The sequence below is a fragment of the Balaenoptera ricei genome, chromosome 10 (genome assembly GCF_028023285.1).
Source record: "Balaenoptera ricei isolate mBalRic1 chromosome 10, mBalRic1.hap2, whole genome shotgun sequence".
Lineage (NCBI taxonomy): Eukaryota > Metazoa > Chordata > Mammalia > Artiodactyla > Balaenopteridae > Balaenoptera > Balaenoptera ricei.
Genome location: NC_082648.1, coordinates 44,180,017 through 44,205,864, shown reverse-complemented (window position 1 = coordinate 44,205,864; position 25,848 = coordinate 44,180,017). Strand labels below are relative to the sequence as shown.

General features: G+C 56.5%; 1 protein-coding gene across 2 annotated transcripts; it reads left to right on the top strand.

The window, feature by feature from the left end:
- Positions 1 to 1,786: 1,786 nt before the first annotated feature.
- On the top strand, positions 1,787 to 24,125 carry KRT80 (keratin 80). Of its 2 annotated transcripts, none has more exons than XM_059935937.1 (9): positions 1,787 to 2,086; positions 7,680 to 7,888; positions 12,450 to 12,510; positions 12,789 to 12,884; positions 19,872 to 20,036; positions 20,470 to 20,595; positions 21,225 to 21,445; positions 21,943 to 21,998; positions 22,130 to 24,125. In XM_059935937.1, the coding sequence occupies exons 1-9, from the start codon at positions 1,787 to 1,789 to the stop codon at positions 22,252 to 22,254; spliced, it is 1,359 nt and encodes a 452-aa protein (XP_059791920.1). In that variant the 3' UTR covers positions 22,255 to 24,125. The 2 variants fall into 2 exon arrangements, with proteins under 2 accessions (XP_059791920.1, XP_059791921.1); XM_059935938.1 differs by having other exon boundaries at positions 22,095 to 22,216.
- Positions 24,126 to 25,848: the final 1,723 nt, after the last annotated feature.

Genomic DNA, 25,848 nt, shown 5'->3' with positions numbered 1-25,848 from the left:
GGGCAGATTCCTGTGCCCCAGTGGAGCCAGAAATGCCCACTGTGTAGGACGGAGGTCTGGCCTGGGAGGCAGGAGGCCTGGAAGGGGCGATGTGACCCGGGCAGGAGCTCCCATCTCCAGCCTGTCTCCCCCTCCAGTCCCAGAGATCTCTCCACCCCTGACCACCGGAGTCTCTCCCAGACACGCTCCTCTCTCTGCTGTAGCCCCACCACCTAGGGTGGTGCGCCAGGTCCAGGGAGGGCACACAGAGCCATCCAGCCAGGGCGAGAGCACCCAGGGACATCAGGCCAGGGAGGAAGGAAGAGACAGGCCCAGGAGAGCTGGGAAGTCCCTGGAAGTGGAAGAGTGGGGCCTCCAGAACTTCAGGAAGGCAGGAGGGAGTGCGCTGGGCTGGCCGAATCCTCTGCTACTCCATCAGAGGCTCTGCGGGAGCAAATCAGTGTCTTTTCTATTTACACTTCATATTTAAGATGAAACCAGGGCAGGAGAAGGAGAAGAGGGGCAGGAGGAATGGGAAGAAGGGGGAGGAAGGAGGCAGGGGCACCTTCTCATAGCCCTTGAGGCAGAGTTGCACTTGACCCTGGCCATCTCCCCCTCAGGCTCAGATCCCGGAAGGTGGGCTCGGGTCTCAGCCACCATCCATGGAGGGCTTGGTACCCAGCCCTCTCCCAAGTTCTCTGCATATACCGCCTCCTGTGGGGTTGGTATCTTCATCCCGAGTTTACACGCTAGGACAGAAGTCAAGGAACATGCCAGAGGCCACACCAGTGGTGAGCAGCCAGGCTGAGTCTTTTTTTTTTTTTTTTTTTTTTAGGTTTGGGCAGGGATGACTTTGTTTTTATTTATTTGTTTGTTTGTTTATCTGGTTGCACAGGGTCTTAGTTGTGGCAGGTAGGCTCCTTAGTTGTGGGATGCGAACTCTTAGTTGCAGCATGCATATGGGATCTAGTTCCCTGGCCTGGGCCCCCTGCATTGGGAGCACGGAGTCTTTCTTACCCACTGCACCACCAGGGAAGTCCCCATGCTGAGTCTTGAACCAAGTCTCACTTGTCCAAAGCCACGGGCTCTTGACCTTGACCTTCTATTTCCTCTCCAGCCCTTCAGATGGTGGAATGCACACAGTAGGTGCTCAATAAATAATAGATCAAAGGCAGGAAGGAGGGAAAGCAGGAGGAAGAAAGGAAGAGGAGAAGGTAAGCCGGGAGACTCTTGCGCACGTAGAAAATAAACAGTCAAGGTGCTGTTTTCCAATGCCAGGCTGGCACGGTACCCAGGACGGCTGTCTTACACTCGGGAGCCCAGGGCCTGCGCTTGCCTCATCTTTTCCAGAAGTATGTAAGCCTAGATACGTCAACCTTCAGGTATGCAGTGAGGTCTTCGGTGAGAGGCATAGCTCTCTCTCTCTCCTTCTTTGTTGAATCTGCCTTTCCTCTGGCTACCACCCTACCCCCACCCAGCCAGCCAGCCCAGCCATGTCCCTCTCCCCTGGAGCCAGGCCTGGCTTGGTTGGGAGGCCTAAGAACAGCCCCCCTCAGCAAGGCAGATCCCTGCCCCGGGAGGAGATGGGTACATGGTGCCGGGGGAGGGGCGGGAACCACATCATCTAACAGGTTGGTCGGGCTGGGAGGCGTCACGCCTTCGTGGAGCTAATGAGCCCTGTGCGACAGGTGTCTGCCCCTCAGTCCCCAGCCTGCCCTGCCTGCGACCGGAGCCAGCTGCCACCACCCCTCGAAGGCTCGCTCGCCCATCCCTGCGCCCTGCCCGCTCTGGGTCCCCGGGGGCTGCGATGGCCTGCCGCTGCTGCATCGTCGGCTTCGGCAACCTCAACAGCTGTGAGGTGACCCAGGCGAGCAGTCCCTGGCCTGGGACCTCCGAATGGAGCAATTACAGGGCCCCCGAGCCGGGCTTCAGCTCCGGCAGCCTCACAGGCTGCCTGACAGCTAGCACCATCCACAAGGTGACCGTGAACCCCAGCCTGCTGGTACCTCTGGACCTCAAGGTGGACCCAGCTATCCAGCAGCAGAAGAGCCAGAAGAAGGAGGAAATGAAGGTCCTCAATGATAAATTTGCCTCCCTGATTGGCAAGGTGAGCAAAAGGTGTGGAGGGGCTCTCTCAAAACTAAGCCCTGGGCAGGTGGCTGAGCTCTGTATTTCCCAAGCATCACGTCTCACACCCGCCCCCAGCCAATGGGAAGCCGGCACTGCTAACTCCGCAGGCTAGCTCTGAGCGGAGAGATGGGGAGGGAAGTCCCTGCGCCATCCTGACATGGGGGAGAAAGGGCCCCCAGAATGGCCTCTGAGGGGTGTCAGGATAATAATGTGCTGCATGGCCTGGGGTCACCCTCCCTCCCAGGCGTGGACTAGGGAGGGGCTCTGAGTATGACCAAGAGGATGCCCCCTCGTAGGAATGGCTGATGGGGCCACGGGCTGCAGTCTGACTCCAAGGTAGATGGACAGGGCCCACCTTCCTGTCCACGCTGCTGGCTCTGTTCAGCTTTCCAGGGTCAGAAACACTGGCAAGGGCTGGGGGGTTGGGGCGTGTGGGGCGGCCAGAAGGAGGCTGCAGAATGGGGATGCAGCCCTGGCTCGTCAGGAGATAGGAATGCGAGGGATGGATGCTGCGAGTCAGAAACAGGTGGCGAGCCAGTCCTCCCTGCACCCACCTGAGTAGAGGGACTGAGTCCCTGGCACTCCACTTCCTGGACCCCACTGCCATGGCCAGCACGCTGGTCTGGGCACTGGTGTCCATCTCCGGCCCAGGGCAAGGGCTTCAAGAGCTCCAAGGAAGTCCTGTCCACCTCCCAAACCCTCTCCTCACTCACCTCCTCCAAGAACCGCCCCTAACCAGCCCTCGAAGCTCTGCTCCCTCCCGCCCTGCCCGAGAATAATAGTCAGATAGTAACAGCTACTGATCGTTAACAGCTTACCATGTGCCAGGAACTGTGCTGCGTACTTTACATATTTATCTCAGTTTCACCTCAACCTTAGGAAAGAAGTCATTTTCATGCCCATTTTACAGATAAGGAAAACTCAACTTTCTTGCCCCCACCCCCTCAATCCTTCTGCCCCTGGCTGGGTCCTTCTCTTCCCCTTGCTCTCCCAGCCTCTGTGTCCCTCTGTACTTCCACTAGGTGGGCACTCACAGAGAGGGGAAGAGGGAAGAAAGTAATATCTGGAGCACCGGCTTGTGCTCTGCCCACACCACCCAGCACTCCACAGTGGCTAGTTCCCCGACTGTGTAGATGAGGAGACGGAGCAGCCCAGGGGTGAAGTGCCTTGCCCACGGTCACACAACCAGCAAGGGTACGGTCTGGACTTGAACTCAGGTCTGTGAGACACGAAGCCAGTAGCCTCTGAGGTGGGAGTCATTTCTCCCCGGCCCCCTCTCCCGCATTCATGTGTCCAGACCAGCATTCCTGCGCCCACACCTGGGGTGCCTGGGGTAGGGGTGTGGAGGGGAAGTGACAACTGGAGGACAACCATCCTAGGAGAAGAGCCCGCTGCCCTGGGAAGGCAGGTCCCTGCAGAGCCACCTCCTCTCCAAGTACAGCTTAATCCCTTAAAAGGAATGTTTCATGAGCTATGTAATTCAGCGCGGATGGGTGGCTTTCTCCCTGAACGCCAGGGCTGATATCACCCTGTGCCTCTCCGCCATGGGGACAGAAGGGGTGTGTAGGCACAGGGAGGGGCCCGAGGGGTCTGGGTTCTGTTCCCAGGGCCAGGGCGATGCCCTCTGAGATCTTCAGAAGAACTGGAGCTTCCCAACCCGCAATTCAAGCCTTGGCCTTGAGGATGGTGCTCTTCAGGGTGGGACGCAGGCAGCCGGGGTGCCAGCCCCTTGGGGAAGCTGATCGCTGGGGCTCTGCCCAAGGAGTCTCAGCTGATCCACCAACTCTATGGAGAAGGTCTGTTATTAGCTCAAATCCCTCCTTGTAAAGACCATGAGGGCCCAAGTGGAAGCAAGCAGAGGTTAAGAATGTGAAACCTGGAGTCGCGTTGCTGGGTTTGAATCCTGGCTTCACCTCTGACCGGCTGTGTAATCTCAGGCAAATTATTTAACCTCTCTGTGCCTCAGTACACGTCGGTGTAATGGGCTTGTCAAACGGGATCATTTTTGAAAAGCATTTATAAAGTCCTTACCAGGTACCAGGTGCATTCTGTTTGTTATATTAAAAATACCATAAATGGGCCCAGCCCAGGGAACTCTTGAACCCATTTAGTCCCTTCCAGGCAGGAGGGAGCCTGGGAAGAGGGAGGGAAGGGCCCTGATGGAGGGAGGGGTGGAGGAGCTTCGTGGGTAGGGGTGCAGCACGGGGCTGGAAAGAGATGCATGAGCCGGGGGGTGAGATGCCATCACCAGTGGAGGGGTGGGCTCTAGGCAAAGTGAAGAGACAGGCAGGACCACCCTCCAGCTCCGCATCCCCTTCTGGGCCCTCTGAGGCACCGAGAGAAATCAGAGAGCACTGAGGAGGAGGAGGAAGAGGGAAAGGGTTGGCGGGGAGAACCCCAGGAGTCCACCGAGGGGCCCTGGAGCAAAGCTAATTCTTCCACTTGCAGGCTGTGTTTCCTTGGGCAAGGCACTTACCCTCTCTGTGCTTCAGACGCCACCTGCCTGCTCTGCTCCTGCTCTGAGGGTAGCCCTGAGCTCATGCCAGTGGAGGGACTGGTACAGCTGCAGCCGTGAAGGAGGGGGATGAGGAGAAGCAGCAGCAGGAGAGGAGGCCGAGGGAGGAAGGGGGGGGCAATGCCAACAGCCAGCAGAGGCCGCCGGCTGGGCCCTCTCGCCTTCACATGCAGACACCAGAGGGGATGGAGGTGGGACAAGAGGAAGGACTACCAGCGGCGCCCAAGGAGGCTATAGAGAGGGAATCCCAGAGGGGTGGTAAAATGCCTGGGGACAGAGAGTTAGGCACAGTGTCTTCCCTTGGTCTGTGTGGCCTCTGGAAGTCACCAGAGCCACCCGGCACCTGCACGCGGGAAGGCACAAACCAGCCCTTCCTGACGAAGAGACCCTGAGGCTCCTTAGGCAAAGCCAAGTTCTGGCTGCAGGCAGAGGATGTGACACCACCTCCACCTGAGGAATAGGACCTGCAAGTGCCAGAGGCATCGCTCCGAACGCTCACCTGCCTGGACTGTGGGCCATGGGCTGGGGACGTGAAGCCTCCCAGGCGGTCAGCTCCCCTCCTCAGAGGGGGCCCCAGCCCATCCCAGGCTGCTCAGCTCCCTCCACAAGAAGCACATCTCTCCCCACCCTCGTCTGGGCCTGCTTTTCAGTGGGGCGGCCCAGGACCCTGGAGTTGGGTCACAGTGAGTTCTGTGCTTCTGAGCCTCAGTTTCTTCATCTGTAAAATGGGAAGCAGGTAGACCAGAGGCTTGCTCTCTGAGGCTCCTCCTAAAGCTGCCACCTACGATCTAAGGGCAGGGGTCAGCCAGGACAGGGAGGAAGGGGAATGAGAGGGGAGCGCTCGGCAGCCTTGACAAGTTGGAAGCAGTTAATCCGGCACCTCACAGGGTGCCAGGATTTCCTGCCCTCCCTAGGCCTTTGTTCTGAGAGGGAGGAGCCCTTCTGCAGGGAAGGTTCTGGGTGGGGGATGAGTTTCCATCACCACCCACTGAGACAACAAGCAACTCCCCCAAGGGCAGCAGGAGGAGGGGGCTTCCTTGGATCCCCCAGAGGCAAAAGTGCCCTTGAACTGGCTGGCCAAATGCACACCATCTCCCAGCAGGCAGGTACTAAAGCATAGGGGATCGAGGTTAGACTAAGGGAAGGACTTCCTGGTCTAAAGGGTTTTTTGGTTGCTTATGGGTGGAGGAAGGAGTCTCACATCTCTCCTCTCACCCCACCCCCAGTAGAAACATGGGGCTCTTACTTGTCAAAACACAGGGAAGGTGGAGTGAGCAGAAACCTGCCCTCACCCCCACCCAGCAATCCCTCACACACACGAGTAGGACAGAAACTCTCTTGACCGCATCCCTACTGAACCTGTTTGATTGCGATGACGGCAAACTGTAGGCTTAAAGTCAGCTTCAAGCAGAATTTGCCGGTACCAGTGGGAGTTAAGGAGGGGAATGACAGCCCACAAATGCCATTGTCCAGTGTTCCCGCTGGTGTTGTCTGCTGCAAGGGTCAAAGGGGCCTTCCCCAGAGCATCAGAGTATCTCAGGGAAACCCGGGAATGTGGGTAGGACAGAGAGAGAGGCGAGCCCACGTGGCACCCAAATTCAGGAGGAACAGGAGCACGAATGTCCAGAGCAGGCAGCTGCCATCAGATGGGCCTGTCTGTGAAGCTTGGCCACCGAGTTGCTGTGTCACCCTGGACAAATGATCTGACTGCCCTGGGTCCCTATCTCCTCCTCTGTATGTGAAGGGTATAGACCAGCTGATCCAAAAGGCTCCTGGCTGTGGTTCTGGCTCTTTCAGGATGTGATTCTGGGAGCTGATGCCAGCCGTGGACGGGAGGAGGTCCAGCTACTTGCCTGTGGTCACAGGGAACTTCACCAGGCTCGTTGTCACAACATCCTCACGACAACAACAGCCTGCACTGTCCAGGGGCCTAGCCCCAGCCACCCGTCTTGCCTCAGTGGCTTACCCGCGTCCCGGGCTCTGACGGCCTAGGGACCCCAAGAGGCGAGCAGATGGCTCCCAGTCTGATAGGGAACGTGGTAGATCAGGACAAACGAGGAGCAGATAAACCGAGGAGGGCCGAATACTGGAGGGAAGAGGGGAGGCGGCTGGGAGCACGTGGGGGAGGGGCTGGGATGGTGGGAAGGAGAGTGAGTGCCCGAGAAAGGCTGGGCCTGGAGAGGACAGGCGGGGTGGGGAAGAGGCAGGGGGGAGCCCCCAGGCTGCACTGGGCTGAACTGGGTGGAGGGAAGCAGAGGACTCAGGAGGGACCCTGCCAATCTGCCAGTGGCTGGGGTGGGAGCTGTACGAGCCCCTGCAGAAGTCTGAGCAGGAGAGTGTGAAGGACGCAGAGTTTGAAAGGAGCCCTGGGCCCAGAGCCCTCCCAGTCTTTGTCCTCAAGGCAAGACCAGCCCTAACTAGAGGCAAGAAGCCCGCCCGGCAAGGGCAGCTGGGTCCCAGGGCCTGCAGAGACCTTGCGGCCGACTGGAGGCCTATGCTGCAGCGGTTCAAACATTCTAAGCCCAAACTGCCTGGATTCCGCACCTGGCCCTGCCGCTTGCTAACTGTGTGACCTTGGGCAAGTTATTTCACCTCCCTGTACCCTGTTTCATTGTCTGTAAAGCGCAGCTGAAAATAATACCTACCCCGTCGGGTTGTTTGGGGATTTAATGCATTAAAGATGTCCAGCCTCTGACACCCCACGTTCCCTGGGGTCTCCCACCCAAGTCCCAGGCAGGCCTGGAGAGCCTGTCGCATGTGGGCACGTTCACAGCTTAGTCCCCCTTCCCTCATCTCCTTGGCTCTGCCCCTCCCGTAGGAAACCTTGGCTAATTGTCCCCACCTCCCTGGGATTCTCAGATTCCATCCTTTTATCTCACCATCTGCCATTTGAAAAATCGGTAACTGGAGATGCCACCTGAAGGCTCTGAGTGAGGGCCCCGGGTGGGTGTGCTCCGAGCAGGTGCGCTGCCCCTTCCCATGGAGGCCCCCGGAAGGGGGGTGAGCTGGCTGGGCCGCACCTGGCCCTCTCACAACAGCCCTTCCTCTCTCCCAGGTGCAAGCCCTGGAGCAGCGCAACCAGCTGCTGGAGACCCACTGGCGCTTCCTGCGGAGCCGGGACTCTGCAGCCTGTGACCTTGGACACCTCTACGAGGAGTACCAGGGCCGACTGCAGGAGGAACTGCGCAAAGTGAACCAGGAGGGGGCCCAGCTCGAGGCCAAACTGCTGCAGGAGCTTGCGATGGTGCAGAAGTTTCAGATCAGGTAGGGGGCGCCCTATGGGGGATGTGGGCCGGGACTGAGGCTGGGGATCAAGCTGCACTCAGGGGCAAGGTCTGGGAGCCCAGGCCAGAAAAAGAGGAAACTTCTTTAAAAAACAATTCTTTAGTCCACACTTACTTATTGAAGACCTGCAGTGTGCTAGCGGTACTCTAAATATTGGGAGGATATGACAGTGAAGCTACAGTTACCCCCCAAATAGTGACCCTTGCGACGAAGCCAGTCTCATGCTGGCTGACAGCCAAGCCCTGTCTGTGCTTGCTGGCCCCTGGGCACTGTCACAGCTGGCATCCCCATACCCTCCTCTTGTGCCCATAAACACACTGGCTCTCGGCCACATGACCCTCTGGCAACGGGAAGTTGTGTCACCAGCTAGAGCAACAGATGGGCTCCTGCTTTGAATGTAGCTTGGGATTTTGATCTCTCTTGGACTGGCAAGAGAAGGGGGCGGGCAGGCAGGGAGCAGAAATGATGGGGTTTGCTTGCACAAGGAAACAATCCCCTAGAGGTAATGAGTGCCTGACCTCAGTGGTGGACTTGGGGTCTAGAGAGAGATGAGGAAAAGAAAACAGCCCCAGCCTGCAGGATGCTTTTATAACTTAATGGGACACAAAGACAGGGGGATAAGCAGCTGGCAACAGTACGGCCCAGTGGTTAAGGGCCCAGGCTTGAGCATGACTATGTCCTGTGGAAGGGGGTTACTCCCTGCCCACACCCCTCATTAGCTCTGTGACCTCGGGCAAGTTGCCTCACACGTGAACCCCAGTCTCCTCCCGTGTGGAGTGGGAACGGTGATGGCTGATGCCAAGCCAGGGCTGGTGTGAGGAGGAAGCCGAGAGTTCAGCGTGGTGCCTGGGGCTGATAAACGGCCACTCTTCTGACCCCTGAAAGGCTGAGTGCCCAGCACACAGCGGTCCTTGACTTGGGCTTGCTGAGCTGAATCAGCCAGTCTAGAAAGGCAGACCAGTTACTCTGGTAGCTCAGAGGAGAGGTGACCCTTTCTGACCAGACAATGGCCACGGCTTCCAGGACAAGGAGGCTGGGCAGAGCAGAGAGGCCGGTCTCCTTGCAAGGAGTGAGAGGAGGACACCCTTGCAGGGTGAGGAGAGGACAGGGTGCGGTTGAACCCACACCCTCCTCTGGCAGGGCTTGGGCCAGACCCCAGGCCAATGATCTGAGGCGAGGCCCAAAGCCTCCAGAGTCAGAGGGTGGAGGCAGCCTGTCAGGAGTCCAGGGACCTGGCTCAGCTTTTGCCCACCGCCTCTCCGCATGGCCTCCCCTGCTCAGACCACATTCAGAGGGGAGGGTCACACAGGGAGCTCTCCCCTCTCTGGGGACCTCAGTTTCCTTATCTGTGGATCTGGCTGGAACTTCCCAGCCAACTGCCATGATCTGCAGCCCTGGCCTGGGCTGGTCCTCGAGGCTGGGCCCCTTTCTGACCTGGGGGCCACCTCTCCCCCAAGCCCTGCCCTCCCAGGTCCTAGGGAAACACACAGGGAATCTGATTGCCCATTCTGACGGGGACGAGGCAAATCATATTGGTGCACCAGAGCCCACGACTCATTTCACTGATACCTAGCAGGTCTTTGGCCCTCAAAGGAGCAGAGAATGGCAGAGCTGGATGGCAACTTGGATCCTCCTTTTATGGGGAAGGAAACAGAGGCCCAGAGAGGGCGGGGGCTTGTCCTCAGTCACATAGCCACGCATACTAAGTCCCATCCCTGACCTCACAAGCTCCCGGGTGAAGCTGCTCCCGTGAGAGCAGCCAGATCACATCCACAGAGGCACTTTGTAACTGGACGTTCTGTACAAACACTACTTGTTGTCTTAATCTGGCTCAGCCCCCCTCATTTGGCCTGCTGCCTGGTTTGCATCTGCTGCCTGATTTTACTATTTAGGCTCAGGGCCTCTCTTCACCTCTCTGGGTAGGGAACACTCCTGAGTTGGGGGAGGTAAGGCTGGAGGGTTTCTGGGTCTGCGGGCCAGAGCCATAGAAGCTGAAGCCTGGCTGTGCGAAGCCTGGGGCCCCCAGGAGCCAGGAGACGCCAGGCCAAGCCCTGACAGGGAGGGGTGTGCCTTGACTCTACAAGGCCGATGAGATCAGCTTCACTCCTAGAAATAAACAAGTTTGGGGGGGGGGGGGAGGTATGGGTGTGACGAGCTGAAAAGGGCTAAGAATGGTTTTGGGAGCCGGTGGCTGACAGACTGGCAGGGGATTGGTGGTGAATGGGGGGACATGGCATCACGTAAGCCTCTAGAGGAATGGAGACTTCCAAAAGCTTTGATGTAGCAGGGACCCCAAGGATCAGCTAGCTAACCCCTCTATTTACTAAGGATGAAGCAGAGGCCCAGCAAGGGAAAGCAACTTGCCCAAGGCCACACAGCAAGTGACTCAGGAATGTCGCGTACGATTGTGTAAGCTGTCTGCTGCACAAGAGCATCTGTTTGAGGGGGTGACCTGGAATTGAAATGCAGTGGAGTCAATGAGAAGGGGGCTGGAAGGCTGCACAGAAGGCTGGGAAGGGCAGTGAGGGGTAAAAAGGAGGTTTGGCACCTAGGAGGGCTCCCCGCTGGACAGTTCTCCCCAAGGTCCTGCACCCAGGCGGGCAGAGCTCTGCTATCCAGAGAAGGGGGGGAAGGGGAGAGGCTGGACACAGGGTGCGCGTGGGGAGGGCCAGTCAATGGGAGCTGCTCGGCTTGGGGCTCCCCAGACCCCTGTCCCCAACTCAGGAGGCCCCCAGATTCCAGAGGGAAGCCTCTTCAAGTCAGATTTGTGAACGATGTGCAGAGAACTGCCCCCTCCCTCGCCTGCAATGAGGATTCCCGTGGTTTCTTTCTGGAAATGCTGAGACAGAGGGGCTGAGGGCCGGGGCCTGGTGTCGGAGAGGAGGGAGCTTGGGTAATAATAATAGCAGTAGCTTTAGTGGATGCCACGCAGCGTTGTAAACACTTTATGTATTAACTTATTTAATACTCACGACATCAACATTATCATGACAAAGGCACACAGAAGTAGCCTATCCAAGGTCACACAGCTAGTTAACAAGACAGCCAGGAATTGAACCCAGATAGTCTGGCTCTGGAGCCCCACGCTTAACCAGCACACTACACGAGCCTCCAAGCCCCTCTCTGTGCCTCCATTTCCTCATCTGTGAAATGGGACCAACAGGACATCCCTGGCTGGGAGCTCTGAGGGTCACGGGAGGGGGTGCAAGTAAAGCTTCTTGGGCATTTTGTTTGCCCTGGCAGGCCCCAGATGGCAGACCAGTCTCCCTGGCCCTCCCCACCACCCTGCCCCCATGACCCGTACTCTCAGAGTCCCTCCAAACTCTCGGAAGCCGAGGCAGTGACCGGGGAGAGCGCAGGCCCTCAGCACACTGAGTTCCAGAGACCCAAGTGCCCCATGGGCTCTCACCCCCTGGGGCCTACTCCTCTGAGTCCCTCAGGGAGGCTGGGGGAAAAGAAGGCCTAGGGGATGGCAGGTCCAGCTAGTTGACATGGGCGATGGGTGACACTGCGCCATCTGTGAGGTCAGGGACTGGGGCAGGCGGGTGGCTGTAATTAGAGCTGCCAGTGATTCAGGCATTCCCTGGAGAGGAGGGGAGAAAACAGGAAGCCACAGAATCCCCACATCTGCTGGGGCAGGCAGGGCTGCAGGTGGGAATCATGCAGCTGGCCGACACCAACCCCGGGGGCCAAGAAAGTAAGGTCAAGGATCCAGGGAGCCTGCCTCCCCATCCAACAGTGTCCTTGTTCTGAATACGAGGTGGACTCGAGCAAGGAAGAGGCACATCTGAGGAGAGAGGGAACCCACCTTTGTGGAACGCTGGTGGACTTCAGCCCCCATGCACACACGCATGCACCCATGCACAGGCACACGTCCACACCCCGATAGACAAGCGAGGGGGTGGAGTTACCTGCCCCCAAACACACCAGGGACCCATCTGACCGCAAAGTCCATGCCCTTCCCGTCCTCCCGCTGCGGGGAAGATGGCATGGTGTCCTACTGTCTAGCAAAGCAGTGGGGATAAGGGTGGGGCTGCAGGGGCAGGTAGAGTTAGGAGAGGATAACGTGTGAGCAAGATGCTCAGAGCAGACTCAACCAAAGGCACAGCTTGTTTGAAACTGAGACTCTCCGGGGAGGAGATGGGAAAAAGATGAGGGAACAAAACGTCAGGGTGAAAGGGCTGCACAATCAGGAGAGGCTTCCTGGAGGAGGTGAATGTGAAGCAGAGCCAGGAAAGGGGCAGATGCCACTGGGAGAGGAATGGCTGATCATCAGGAAGGAGAGAGCCTGGAGAGCGGGATGCCTGCTTCCCCAGAGCCAACACTAGGGTATCGTGGAGGAGAGGGGCTGCATCCGCCTGAAGAAAGGGACCACGTTTTCCTAACTGGCACAAGGCACCAAATGGAACTACAGAGGCCCTGAGCCCCACCCAAGGAGGGTTAAACAAACCCTCACCGAGTCCCACCACATCCAGCTGAGCAGCCCCTCTCTCTCTCCGTCTCTCCCTGCCTCCCCCTTCCCTCCCTCCCCACCTCCCAGGTATGAGGACGAGGTCTCCAAGCGCACGGACATGGAGTTCACCGCTGTGCAGCTGAAGAAGGTAGCCTCCCCAGCCTGCCCCGGGGGCTCCTTCCTCATGGACACTCTGCCCTCTTTTGCTCAGGATCCCCAAGCAAAGCCTCCAGAGGCTGAGTCCCAGGACCACAGGCAGAGAGGCAGGAACCTGTCCCCACCCTGCTCCTTCTGCCAGGCTCTGAGCCACGTCCCCTCTGGGAATCACCCCCATCTCACCCAGGAAGCAAAGTCCCCCCTACCCCACCCCTGCCCTGGGACCCCTCCATTCCCTCTCCCATCATTCACTGCTGCTCCCACCCCCAGGACCTGAATGCAGAGCGTCTTCGACAGACACAACTAGAGACCAAGTTAAAAGGCCTGAAGAGCTTTGCGGTAATGATGAAAAGCATCTACGAGCAGGTGAGAAGATGGGGCCAGGGTCCCGCTGAGGCGTGGGTAAGGGATGCAGGGGGGGCAAAGGTGTCCAGTGGGTCGTGGAAACTTCAGCAGGCACTCACTGTTGCCAGCCACAGATGTAACAATTTCCTAAACCCCTTGCATGCCGCCGTCAATAATCCAACATGTCCCCTCGTCACTCATTTCATGGAGTGTGGCAGGTTCCCACAAAGCCTCTCTCAGGGAGAGCCCTGCCTTCATGTGTGCTGGAGTGCTGAGGGCATGCAGGGGACCAGGTACATCAAGGGTCAGGAGGTGGCCTCAGAGCAGGGAACCAGGAGGCCTTGAACAACCTTTCTAATTGAACTAACCTCTCTCTCATCCCCGTAGCCTAAATTGCAGACACCCACAGTTCTAGCTCTGATAGGCCTTCACGGCACCCTCCTCCACTTTGGGGTCAGGCAGGAAAGACCTATAGTCAGATTCTCTGGTTCCCAGACAAAAATGACGCAGTAGGGACTTCCCTGGCAGTCCCGTGGTTAAGACTCTGCACTTCCACTGCAAGGGGCATGGGTTCGATCCCTGGGGAACTAAGATCCCACATGCTGCGTGGTGCCGCCAGAAAAAAAGACCCAGTAAATGTAGACAGAGGAGCCTCCAGACACGTTCTCATTTGGCCTCAGCTGAGCCTGGGGGGACAGCGGCCCAGCAAGGCCTGTCCCACTGCCAGTGCCGCCAGCAGATGAGCCCTGCCACTGGACTCCGCCCCTCGGCGCCACTCTGCCTCCCGGGCATTCTTTGGGACGTGTGTGCTCCTCTCTACATCCCCCGTCTCAGGGGTGAGGAGGCTGATGGGGCGATGCTTCAGTTCATCTACAAGCAGGCAGGACCCTAGTTGGGAATGACCGGGCGCAGCGGCCTGTGTGCTGCAAACCGCTGGTGCCAAGCTATGGCAATGCAGCCCAGGGCAGAGCAGGGGTCAAAGTCACCACCGCAATCAGAAAGGTCTGCTCAAATGGCCCTAGGGCTGCTGACCATGGCTTCAGGGCCTCGCCCTGTGGAGACGGAGACTGGGCCTCGTGGCTGCACGTGGGCCTCAGTACTCTCCGGCGGCTCAGCACCCAGAGGGGCTTCCGTGGGCCTGAGACCTGCCTGCAGCCATGGGAGGTGGCAGAACTGAGAGAACACCCCAACCCTCGCCAACAGCAGGGAGGCAGCCCTCGCAGGCAGACGGCTCCAATGCCCACCGAGTGGCGTGGGGAGCGGGCGAGGGTTTCCGCTGCCCACACTCACCAGGCCTGCTGCCACCCCGGCAGACATCAGCAGGACCAACGTTTCAGCCTCTGGTCCGTCCTGCTCGCCCACACCTCCGCGAGCCCAGGGCCAGGTGGAGGCCCTACAGGGGTAGAGACGTAGCTGAGGAAGGTCAGGCATAGCCAGCCATCTATCTGAGCATTGCTGGAGGCACACCTGCCAAACTTCTGGGCCCCCGCCCCAATGGCCAGACTGTGAACTCCATTCGGACTCAGCAGCCCTTGGGCCCCAATCCTGACTCTACTTTTTTTTTTTTTTTTTTTACCATTTCTGTGACTCAGAGCAAGTTATTTCTCCCCTCTGTGCCTCACTTTCCTCATCTCTAAAATGGGGAGAGTGATAGTAGCAGGCTCGTCGGGCTGTGACGGGATAAATCCGTTCATTCACTAAACAAATGTTTATGGCATGCCTGCTAGATGCCAGGCACTGACATCACAGCAGTGAGCCAGGCGGGCAAGTTCCCTGCTCTCAGGAGGGCACAACTTAGCTAAGAGGCGACAGGCTAATAAGCACCTATCTGGACAAGATCATTTTGGAGGGTGAAAAGTTGCTGGTATGCAAAGAAACAGGGTGATGCCTTACTGCAAGAGGGCAGGGAAGCTTCCGCTCCTGAACCCGAGTGTTGACGGGGGTGCGTCTCAGAGGAGGCCCAAGCGTGTGAAGGCCCAAACGAGGAAGATCCAGCTCAGCAGAGATTTGAGGAGGCTTCCGCCAAAGGAAGAGCTGTGTGAAGCGCCTGAGGCAGGAATGATTTGATCCGGGGAGGGAGAGAAAGCAGCAGCTGTGGCGAAGGCAGAGCGGGCAAGGGCCAGCTCATGCAGGGTCTGGGGCCCAGGATAGGCTGTGGGCCTTATTCTAAGCATGATGGGCAGCCCTTGGTAGGGACCAGCGTGGGTGCTACAGGCGGGGTAAAGGTATGGCTTGTGCTGCTGGAGGACTGCAGTGGAGAAAGGGCCACAGTGAACGCAGGAGTGCATTTAGTATTACTTATGTTATATTATAAATACTATCATATTATATATTATATTATAACATAATATATTTAATATATTTATAATATATATGAAATAATATATTTTTTATTATTATATATAATATATAATATATATAATAACAGCAGTTATTATTGCTTTGGGAGGCAGCGAGGTGGCAAGTTGATATCGGGCCGTGAGGTTTGAGCTTCTCTCCACACACCTCTGTAGGCTGAGAAGGGAACGCTGACCCACTGCTAAAAAGATTCCCCACACCAGTGGGTCTCTAAGCTGGCACTGCCTAGTAGAAATATTATGCAAGCCACATAGGTAGTTGTAAGTTTTCTAGTAGCCACATTGTTTTAAAAAGCAAAGAAACAGAAAAAAATATTTTTAATGTATTCTATTTAGCCCAATATATCCAAAATATGATTATTCAACATGTAATCCATATAAAAAATGAATGGGCTATTTCACATTCTTTTTCCCATTCTAAATCTTCTAAATCTGGTATTTTACACCTCCAGCTCATCTCAGTTTTGACTGGCCACGTTTCGTGACCACATAGAACTAGTGGCTACCACATCAGACAGAGCAGGTCCAAGCACAGGAAGGTGCCAGCCGTGGCCACCTCAGGTAGAAGGAAAACAGGGCGGGATGTGAGTAGCTCCAGGTAAGGCCAGACTCTCTGGTTTCAACTTTGGAGCAGACACCAGAAAAGCACGGCTATATAGGCCCACCCCAGGGTCCCAGGAAAGAGCCCTCCCCTCTCCCCAAAACACACACACACCACACACACACACGCACCCAGGGTAAGTTGTGGAAGGCCTTTCCCAGAAGCCAATGGCCATAGGCTGCTCAGGGCCTCATCTACACACTGCAGCCTCCCAGGCAACCCCCTTACCCCTCACCTGCAGGAATACAGGCTGTGAGAGGACCCTGGGGCCCCCATTCCCCCTCAGCTTCCAGGGTACAGCCCAGCTCCCAAGTGCACGGGGGCCTGGCTGCATCCAGCCAGAACGCCACGTGCCCCACCCATACGCTCTGGTTCCAGGGAGATTAGCTGCGGAATCCACTGACAACCCCCTGCAGCCAGGCACACCTAGGATTCTGATGCCTGCAAAAAGGACCTGGCATGACTAAGCTGCTTTGGCACCTGCCTTCGTGGTGCCTCGGGAGGCTGCTCCAGGCCCTGGACACTTCCTCCCGGCTCCGTCACCGTTACCAATCACAACAATAGTTTCCTTAGCTGTTGCTTATTGAGCACCTACTACATTCCAGGCACCAGGCTGAGTGCTTTCCAGATGTAATCTTCCCAATAACCCTATAAAGTAGGGATAATGATTAAGAAAGCATGGACTTTAGAGCAGCTTCGATTTGAATCCTGGCTCGGTGATTATGTGAACTTGAGCAGGTTCCTTTATTTCTCTATGCCTCAATTTCCCCATTTGTAAAATGGGGAGAACAATAGCACCTAGCTCACCGGCCTGTTGTGAGGATTTATTTTGCTAATATATCCTAAAACCCTTAGAACAGTGTCTGGCACATGGTATTTGTTAAATGTTAGCTGTGTTCAGTTCCATAATTATACACATTTTTCAAATGAGAAAACTGAGGCTCCGCTAAGTTTACAGACTTGGTCAGGGTTGCCCAGGTAATAAGATGTGGTGGTACTCAGAGCTCAGTTCCCTTTTCTTTTGGCCGCGTCATGCGGCATGCAGGATCTTAGTTCCCCAACCAGGGATCAAAACCGTGCCCCCTGCAGTGGAAGCGCGGAGTCTTAACCACTGGACCACCAGGGAAGTCCCCCAGTGCCATTAAACACTGCATTTTACCAAGCAGTACTGGTACCCCCTCAGAGTCACCATCTTCCCTGACCTGGGGGACCACAACAAGAGTGGTCATACACATGGCAGCCTCCTCAGACTCTGGCTCCTAAGAGAAGCTCTAAACTGTACCTCAGCTTAACTCTTGCCAACTTGGAGGTGCACATCCCATGGTGGCACTTCCACACCACACAAGTCAGTATTGTTATGCCCTCTGCCGCCCGGCAGGGGCCGGCATGTCTGCAGATGTTCTAAACCCTCCACTTCCTGCTGCTGTTTACCATGCTCATGCTTACGCTGCCTCTTTCCAGAAAGGATCTGAGGCTGTCCCATCAGCTATGTTTCTCCCATCCTTTTGCCCCAGTGGTGCCCTGTGTTCTGACAGCGCCCTAGCCTTTTCCTGGTCCACAACAAATGCTACGCTAGGCCTGGGCTGGAAGTGTCCCTGGAGAGCTTTGTCTGAAACACCCCAAGTCCACCAACTTACACAACATGGTGACTGAGGAAGCCCCAAGCTACATCTCTGAAACTGTTCACAGCCAAGCTCCGGCCGGGATGTCCGTTCCATTTGGGAGATGTCAGTCTCCAAAAATGACCCGAGGCAGCAGAGGTGGGGCATGAATCCGTAGGCACCGTCAACCTTATTCTGGCATGGGTTGGGGCCTCCTGCTGCCCTGCTCCGAGATCTCTGTTAAGTTCATCTGAAGATCAGCCAAAACCCTCCATCAGGAAACCCCCTAAAGGGCGGCTGGCCACTGAGCTCAGAGTCCCGCTGGCTCCAGGGTGGAGACAGGGTGCTGCCACTGCCCAAGCTGCCTTTTCCAGGAGGCGATCCTGACCACCAGAGGTGCTAGTGGGCAGGGTCGGGCAGCGAGCAGACAGGGGAGGGGCGGCCTTCCTCTGCAGGCCTCGCAGCCGCCCGACCCCACGGTCCACAGCCACAGGGACACAAGCTGCAGGTCAGGAGTAGCGGCATCCGCAGGTCCAGACGCCAGAGCTTCAGCCACAGCCTCGCTGAGCATAAAGACAGATGAGGGTCAGGAGGGGGCCCAAAGTCAGGAACCTAGATCAGAATGCGGTCATGAGCCAAAAACAAAACCTGGATCTGAGCAGGCCTCCTGATCCAACTGCCACTTTTCAGGAAATGCAGGGGCCACAGGAGCACGTTAAACACCAACACGCAGGGCAATCGGTAAAATTCAGACTATGGGCAAGCAACTCGGTGTTTTCAATACAAAAAAGAAAATCAATAAACAGAGACAGAGAGAGATGGAGATGGTATCTACAAAATAAGAGAGACTTAGAGACATATGGACCAATGACAGCGTATGGACTTTGTTTGGATCCTGAATCAAACACAAACTTTTTTTTTTTAATTATATATATATATATATATATATATATATATTTATATATATATGCCATAAAAATGAGAACACTGACCAAATTTTGATGATTGAAGTAAGTGTCAAGGATGGATTGTGAACACCAGCAGAAGTAACTATGCCGACCCTGTCCCACCCCCTCCCTCCCCCGGCTGAGCCCCGCCCCCCCTCCCAGGGTGCCCGGCCCCCCTCCCTGCCTCTCCGAGGCTCCCCGGCCACCTGCCTCACTCTGTCTGTAAGATGCTGGCCACGGACACTCTGCTTATACCCACTCACTCCTTCCCACACGGGCCCCACCCAGGCCCAGGTTGTTGATCAGCACCTCCAGGGAAAGCAGCCCAGGGCCCTGGAGGTGACACCTTGCAGCCCCTACAAAGACACCTGTCCCCACCTGCCTTTCTAAACACCCCTGAACCTTCAGGCCAGAAAGCTGTCAGGCTGCGGGGCATGACAGAAAGCAGATCTGGGGCTTCAGCTCCTGTGTCCACCCCGCTATGTGAGTTTAGCAGGAGCAGCAAAGGCTCTGAAGTCCAGCCCTGCACTCACAGCTGTTTCCATCAACTCTGTGTGCTGCAGTTTCCTTCCTCTCTGTAATCTGGGGCTAACAATCGTGCCAGCCTGATGAGGAGGAAATGTGACGATGCCTGGAAAGCCCTTAGCACACACACAGCCTGGTCTATCATGAGCCCCCAGGGAAATGGGAGGTTTTACCGCTTCCGGGGTCTCTGAGGACATAGGCTAGCATTTTCTGGGCAGAGAAGAGGACAGAGAAGAGGGGAAAAGAAGGATCCCAAAGGACAGAGAGAAGAGAAGATATTGAGGCTAAATCCTGCTGTGGCCGGGCAAGCCCCTCAGCTAGACGGGGAGGGGCACTGAGTCCCCAGGTTGACCCTGAAGTCACCTCTGCCTTGGCCGCTGGCAGGGGAGTGGGGATGCACGATTGTCAGCCTCTGGTCCGCTCCTGCCCTCATCATTCATGGGCTTCCATCCCAACATGCATTCAACAGAGACATTCCCCTGCCAGGTATGGAGGCCTGGAGGTGAAAATGGCTCATCCAGGCCCTCGGGGAGCTCCCGTCCCGGGAGGGCAGGGATAGGGGAGGCCAAGCTGCCCAATGGTAGAATTCCCTCAGGCCCAGAGGTCCTGGGCCCTTTCCTCCCCTGCCAGGAGAGGAGATAGGTGGTCCACCCCGGGAGTGGACAACAGTGTAGACAGGGGGAAACTGAAGAGGAATAAGGCTTGTAGGGTGGGCCCCTGGAGCCAAGGGTCCCTCCCTGCCCTCTCAGAGAGGAAGACCAACAGGTGGGTGAGCGGGGGCCAAGAGCTGCTTCCCAAGAGTCCAAGCTGGGGAGGCGGGGCAGGGAGGCATCTATCCTCTGATCATCTCTCCGGGGAGACAGGGAGGAGCCCGCCCTCCCTCGGCCCGGGGGATGAAGGCACAGTGGGGACTATGTCTGGCTGAGGGTCTGGCGCCCCCCTACCAGCCCTGAGCCCCCAAGTCTGTGCCCGGCCAGGAGCTGAAGGACCTGGCAGCCCAAGTGAAGGACGTGTCGGTGACCGTGGGCATGGACAGCCGCTGCCACGCTGACCTGAGCGGCATCGTGGAGAAGGTGATGGCCCAGTATGGCGCCGTCGTGGCTCGCAGCCTGGAAGAGGCCAAGGCGTACTCCCGGAGCCAGGTTCGGAGCTCACGAGCAGGCTGGGGAAATGCAGCCGGGCAGAACGGGCTGCAGCAGCGATGGCTGAGGCCGCCTGCAGCTCTGCGTGCTGAGACCCTGGGAGAGGGGAATGGGGAAACACAGGGGGGACGGAGCCCACAGCAGTGAGTGCACAGGCAGGAAGGAGAATGTGAGAGCCCAGCGCTGTGCCTTGGCCCCTGGCAACGCCAGGCCAGGTGTGGGCACGGCCCGTGGGGCTCAGTCTAGGGCAGCCAGGAGAGGCCATCCAGAGACGGACGGACTTGGTGGGGGGAGGAGGGGGAGGCTGGCCGGGAGTGGTGGGCCACAGAGGAGGAGGTGGCGCCGGGGTGAGGAAGAAGAAGGGGCAAGGGGCCAGGGTGCTGGGGGGACACAGTGAGTGGCCCCTCACTGCCGCCTCCTCCACGGCCTCCAGCTGGAAGAGCGGGCTGCCTGCTCAGCCGAGTCTAGGAACAGCCTCCAGAGAAGCCGCAGCAAGATCACTGACCTCAACGTGCGCATCCAGAAGCTGCGATCCCAGATCCTCTCCATCAAGAGCCACGTGAGCGTCTGAAGTACCCACCTGGGGGTGGAGCAGGGAGGAGCGTGGGACACACACTCTCGCCCACTCTCACACACGCACACACACTCACACATGCTGAGTCGAAGCAAGCCCTGGCTGAGTGACCCTGGGCAAGTCACTTAGCATCCCTGGGCCGCGGTTTCCTCATCTGTCCTCCTAAGATGGCTCTGCAGATCACATGAGCCTTGCAGGTAGAAGTGCTCTGTAAACTGGCCGGGGCTGTTGGAACGCTGGAGGGCCCCGCCACATACACCCAGAGCCCACCGCCTCCCTCCAGGCCTCCCACCAACTACACGGAGAGAAGGGAGGGGAGGCCTAAGCCCCAGCTTCCAGCCAGAGAAGTGCCATCCTTTAAGGACAGTTGAGACAGGCTCCTCTGGGGGCCTGTTGTACTTCCCCCTCTGGTGGCCTTGGGGAAGTGTCTCCTTAGGTCTAACTGAATGCCCTCCTGCTGCAAGGCGACCCACTACCACGCTCAGGAATGCCGTGCTGAGTCCTCCCTCCCCATGCACACCCCCACCAAGGACAGAGGTGGGCTCCTGGCCCTGGCCTGGTCTCTCTCTCCCACCTTGCTCACTGACCCCTTCCCTCTGTCCTCCTGGCTGCAGTGCCTGAAACTGGAGGAGAACATCAAGGCAGCCGAGAACCAGGGTGAGCTGGCCTTCCAGGATGCCAAGGCTAAGCTGGCCCAGCTGGAGGCCGCCCTGCAGCAGGCCAAGAAGGACATGGCGCGGCAGCTGCGCGATTACCAGGAGCTGATGAATACCAAGCTGGTCCTAGACATCGAGATTGCCACCTACGGCAAGCTGGTGGAGGGCGAGGAGAGCCGGTGAGGAGCTGGGCCAGCGGGGTGGGGCTGGAAGGTGGGGAGGACTGGAGGACCAGCCCCACAGGAAGCCAGCCCTCTCCACCCCCCTGCCCGCCCCCGGCATGATTCTATGAGCCTGGAAGGCCTGGATTCATGTCCTGGCTCAGCCACTTAAACAAACTGGTACCTCGGTCCAGTTCATTAAATTCTCAGCTTTCCCATCTGGAAAATGGACCGATCATAAGCATGGCTCGCCTGTGGTGCGGAGGATTAATACGATCCTGCATGCAAATGCCTGTCACAAATTAGTGCTCAGTAAATGACAGCCATTCATGCAGGGGAAAGGGGACAGAGCCCAGAGAGGACAAGCTGGCTAGCCAGGGTCACACAAAAGGGCAGCCCAGAGCTGGGAGTGACAGCCAAGAATTGCCCTCCACATGCCAGTCCCCAGGCCCCCAATCCCAGGGGAGCTTAAGCCACAGGCTCCCTTCACATCCCACCATTTCCTCCTCCCCCAGGATGGACTTGCCCTCAGCCACTGTGATCAGCTGTATGCAGTCCAGATCTAGAACTGGTGAGCTCGCTTGCCCCAAGAACCCATGGTGGGAGGTGGACAGTGGGGGGATCATGGCCCTAAAGTCATCATATTAAACGGCTCCCAAACCTCCAGCCCGTACCCTGCCCCACCCCTTTTGTTCTCTGTAGCTGCCTCCAAGTATGGCCTCTCGAGATCCCCCTCCCGGAAAAAGAAAAACAGGGAACACCCCGTGATCAAAATCACCGAAACCTCAGAAGAGTTCCTCTCGCAGGAGTCAGAGGTCTCACAGTAAGGCCGCTGTCCAGACCCCAGGAGCCCCACGTCATTCCCCTGTAGCAGGAGGAACATAAGCTACACTCAAGAAAGCAGCTTGGAGCCTCTAGGCTGGGAAGGAAGACAAACCTGACCCTGAACTAAGAAGAGGAGGGTTGGAAACAGTGACTGCTTTTCTGTGGGTTGCCAGGGATCCGACAGGACTGTCACCAGCTATTCAAAGTCACTGGGCTCCATAACAATATCTCACAGTCCTACCCTTCCAACCTCTGGCCAGAGGTTTTCCTGACTGGGTAAACTGGAATCGGGGGTCAGTTTTGCCTGCACCTCTTCGCTCCTCTGAGTCTCCTCCCCCGACAGAGGGCTCTGACCAAGGTCCCTTTGACCCTTTGCCCAACCCTTGCCCTAAGCTCACATCTCAAGTCTTGCCTTGCCTCTGCCTCTGAACCGAGGCGGTGCCCTTGCTCCCCCAGCCCTGGCCAGCCACGGACCAGGGGCTGATGGGACTGCCTGGGCACCCTCTGTATCTGGAGTTCCTGGGGAGGCTGGGTGCCGAGGACCCCTGGCTTTCCTGCATCACCTGGGCTCCCCGGAGACCTGACAGTATTAGGAAGTGAGGGGAGGAGGCTCCCTGAGTGTTTGGGACCTGAGCCCGGAACTCTGAGATCAGCGCAGACACCTGTGCCCCTTCCCTCCTCCTGAGGGTCCCTCCCAGCAGGTCACAGTCAGACGTGCACAGGCTGCCCAGCCAGCTCCCAAGCACCTTTTCTAGAAGCTATTCTTGCCATGACGAACTCCCTGGCAGGGAAGTGGGAAGCGGGGAGGCCGGATGGCAAGCGGAGATCAGGCAGGAGAACTGGACCCTCCTTTCTCCTCCCTGCCATCCTGGGGTTCACCACCTTGCCTGGGATCTGAGCTCTCTGCCTCCCACCCAGGTGTTTCCCAGCCTGAAACCTGGCTTGGGTGCACCAGGCCCTTAAGAACCCTAGCCCCACCCCTGCCATGAAACCTCAGGCCCATTTCCCATGAATCCCACTCCTGGGCGTCTCTGTTCTCTCCATGGGGCCAAGCAGCCTGGCCCTCCCCTCCTCTGCACCCACACCGGTAGGTTAGAGCTCCTTCCCTTCTTCCCCCTCTGCCCCTCCACCCTCCATGCCCTCCCCCCTGCCGCCGGGGTGGGAGGGTAGGTGGGTCATGAGGAAGGCACTGTCCACTCGGGTCTGGGAGCTGCTGAGCCCTTGAGGTCAGGCGGGAGGGCCCCAATAACAACCAAAGAGAAATTCTGCAGCGATGCAACAAGAAGATTTGGGGCTGGGAGGAATGCTCCTCTTTCCTCCTCTTGGCTCTCACCTTCGGGGCCTTGCAGGGGGATCCTGGCAGCTCCAGCCTGCCACCCCATAAGCCACCTTCTCTCCTTCCCTACCTGCCCCTTGCCTCACCTCCTCTTCTAGCCCCAGTTTTGATTCATTCATCTTGTTTTCCAGGAGAGGGTGGCCCAAGGCTCTGGCCCCCTCCTAGGCCTCAGGGTCCTCCGGGCCTGTGGGAGGCACTGAAGCACTGCTGACTCTCAGGCTTGGGGGAACTCAGACATATGCTCATCCTTCAAGTCCCAAAAGGGTGCCGATTGCTGCTTTTTCTCCGCCTATTTATTGGTTTCCAAGGGAGCAAATCCTCAGTGGGGATACAAGATATAAAAAGTATATATATTATTTTCTCATAACTTATATGTCTTTTAAATTATTGCTTCCCTTCCTGTTTCTGCATAATCAGTGCTATGTATTATACTATCTGGAGAGACAACACATACTCCAGCCACCCCACCCGACTGGCTGACTATCTTGGGGCAATGCCCCCTTCTCCCTGCCAAGGGATGAATAAAGTGCTGAGATTTGTCCATGGATAAAGCTGTGTGTCTGTTTTTATCTCCCCTCTCAGGATTGGTCAGTCACTGGTCAATCAGGTTGACCACAGGACTTTGGAAATTCTCCAGTTATGGGGAAAGGAGTCCAGGGACCTAGTTATACCTTCAAACCAATGCAACTTGGACACAAAAAGTTCTCCTGCCCCACCACCCTGCAAGGAGGCTGTACCGGTGTGACCTATGCTCCCAGTGCCTCCCGATATGCCCAGGCACCACGTGGCCGCCTCAGCAAGCCCAGACACGGGGGATTCCCTATGTGGTGGCGGTTCCCCCTCAAGCTCTTCTGTCCGACTGTGCTGGTTGGCACAGCCCAGAATATTTCTGATAGGTACAGGCCTAATCCTGCCCAATCAAATTCTAGATCAACAAACAAGGATTGAGGGCCTTCTCCAGGCCCAGCCCTGTGGTAAGACACCTACGAGCATTCCCCACCCCGCCACCTCGAGAAGCTCACTATCAGGTCAAGAGAGGAGGTATCTGCTCAGGGTAGCCATCTGAACTTCCTCTCCACGTGAGGAAGGCAGGGGAGAGGGGCTTGTTCAGGGAACCCGGGGATCAGAACAGGAAGAAGAGATGTCTCAAGGACAGGAATCTTGGGGGTGAAGAAGGGCCTTTGAAGCCTCCATGTCCTGGCTCACCCACTCACTGGAATGAGACCTCAAACAGAGCCTCACTTTTCTCATCTGTAAAATGAGCATACAGCTTCCCTACTTACCTAAAAGGGTGTTTGGGGATCTGACGAGATGGCTGGGTTCACTCCTACCAGGAATAGCACATGTCGTGCTTGAGCACTCCGAACTGTAAGAGCTCAACAAAGGTAAAGGATTATTATCGTTATTGTTATCACAGCAGATGTTATGGATTAAAGACAACCCACTAGTCGAGAGACTAAAATCAGGCAAATAGGCCTGAGGCTGGCTCTCTCAGGGCACAACACAGCCATGCCCCTGGGCTGGAAGACTAGAGACTTCCATTCAGAGTTTATCCATTCTCCTGAGGCCCCTGAGGGATGGGCTCCGCTCTCAAAGCTCAGAAGAGACGATGGATAAACCCCACTCCTATTCAGGAAGGGCCTGGGAACTGAGACCAGCTCTCTTACTTATATCAGCTTTGTTTTCTATTGTATTAGTTTCTGAATTACTACTTATCTTTGTTTTCTATTCTGTTAATTTCTGAATTATGAATTTCTGAATACTAATTTGAATTTCTGAAACTGAATTCATAATATCTATAACATAAAAAATAACCTATTCGTTATTTCCTTTCTTCTACTTTCTTTGAATTTATTATTTTTATCAGTTTTTGACTTCTTGAGTTGAATCTTTAATTTTCCATCTTTCTTCTTTTTCAATATAAGATTGTCTAAAGACCATAAATTTCCTTTTATGTACTATTTTGACTGCTTCATATTAGCATTTTTTATTAGCATTTAGTTAAAATGATTTTATTCTTTGACTCATAAGCTGTTTAGAAAGCTCCCCACACAAGGGTCACGTATTTCACATTTACTGAGCACATACTTGGTCTGTGCCTGGCCCCGCTCTGGATGCTTAGGGAGACATTAAATCCAGCCAGCATTTATCTCTGTATCCTGGCCTGCCTAATCCTCTACTTTAGCCATGCTTCCATTGCCTACTTTTGTGCCTTTTATCCTCTAAACTCCTTGTGGGCAGGGATTGCACCCCATTACGT

Excerpts from the sequence above, each read along its gene's own strand:
- KRT80 (XM_059935937.1), top strand. The coding sequence starts at position 1,787 with ATGGCCTGCCGCTGCTGCATCGTCGGCTTCGGCAACCTCAACAGCTGT. Across the intron at positions 12,511-12,788 it reads CCGCTGTGCAGCTGAAGAAG|GACCTGAATGCAGAGCGTCT; the intron begins GTAGCCTCCCCA and ends TCCCACCCCCAG. Across the intron at positions 21,999-22,129 it reads GCAGTCCAGATCTAGAACTG|CTGCCTCCAAGTATGGCCTC; the intron begins GTGAGCTCGCTT and ends TGTTCTCTGTAG.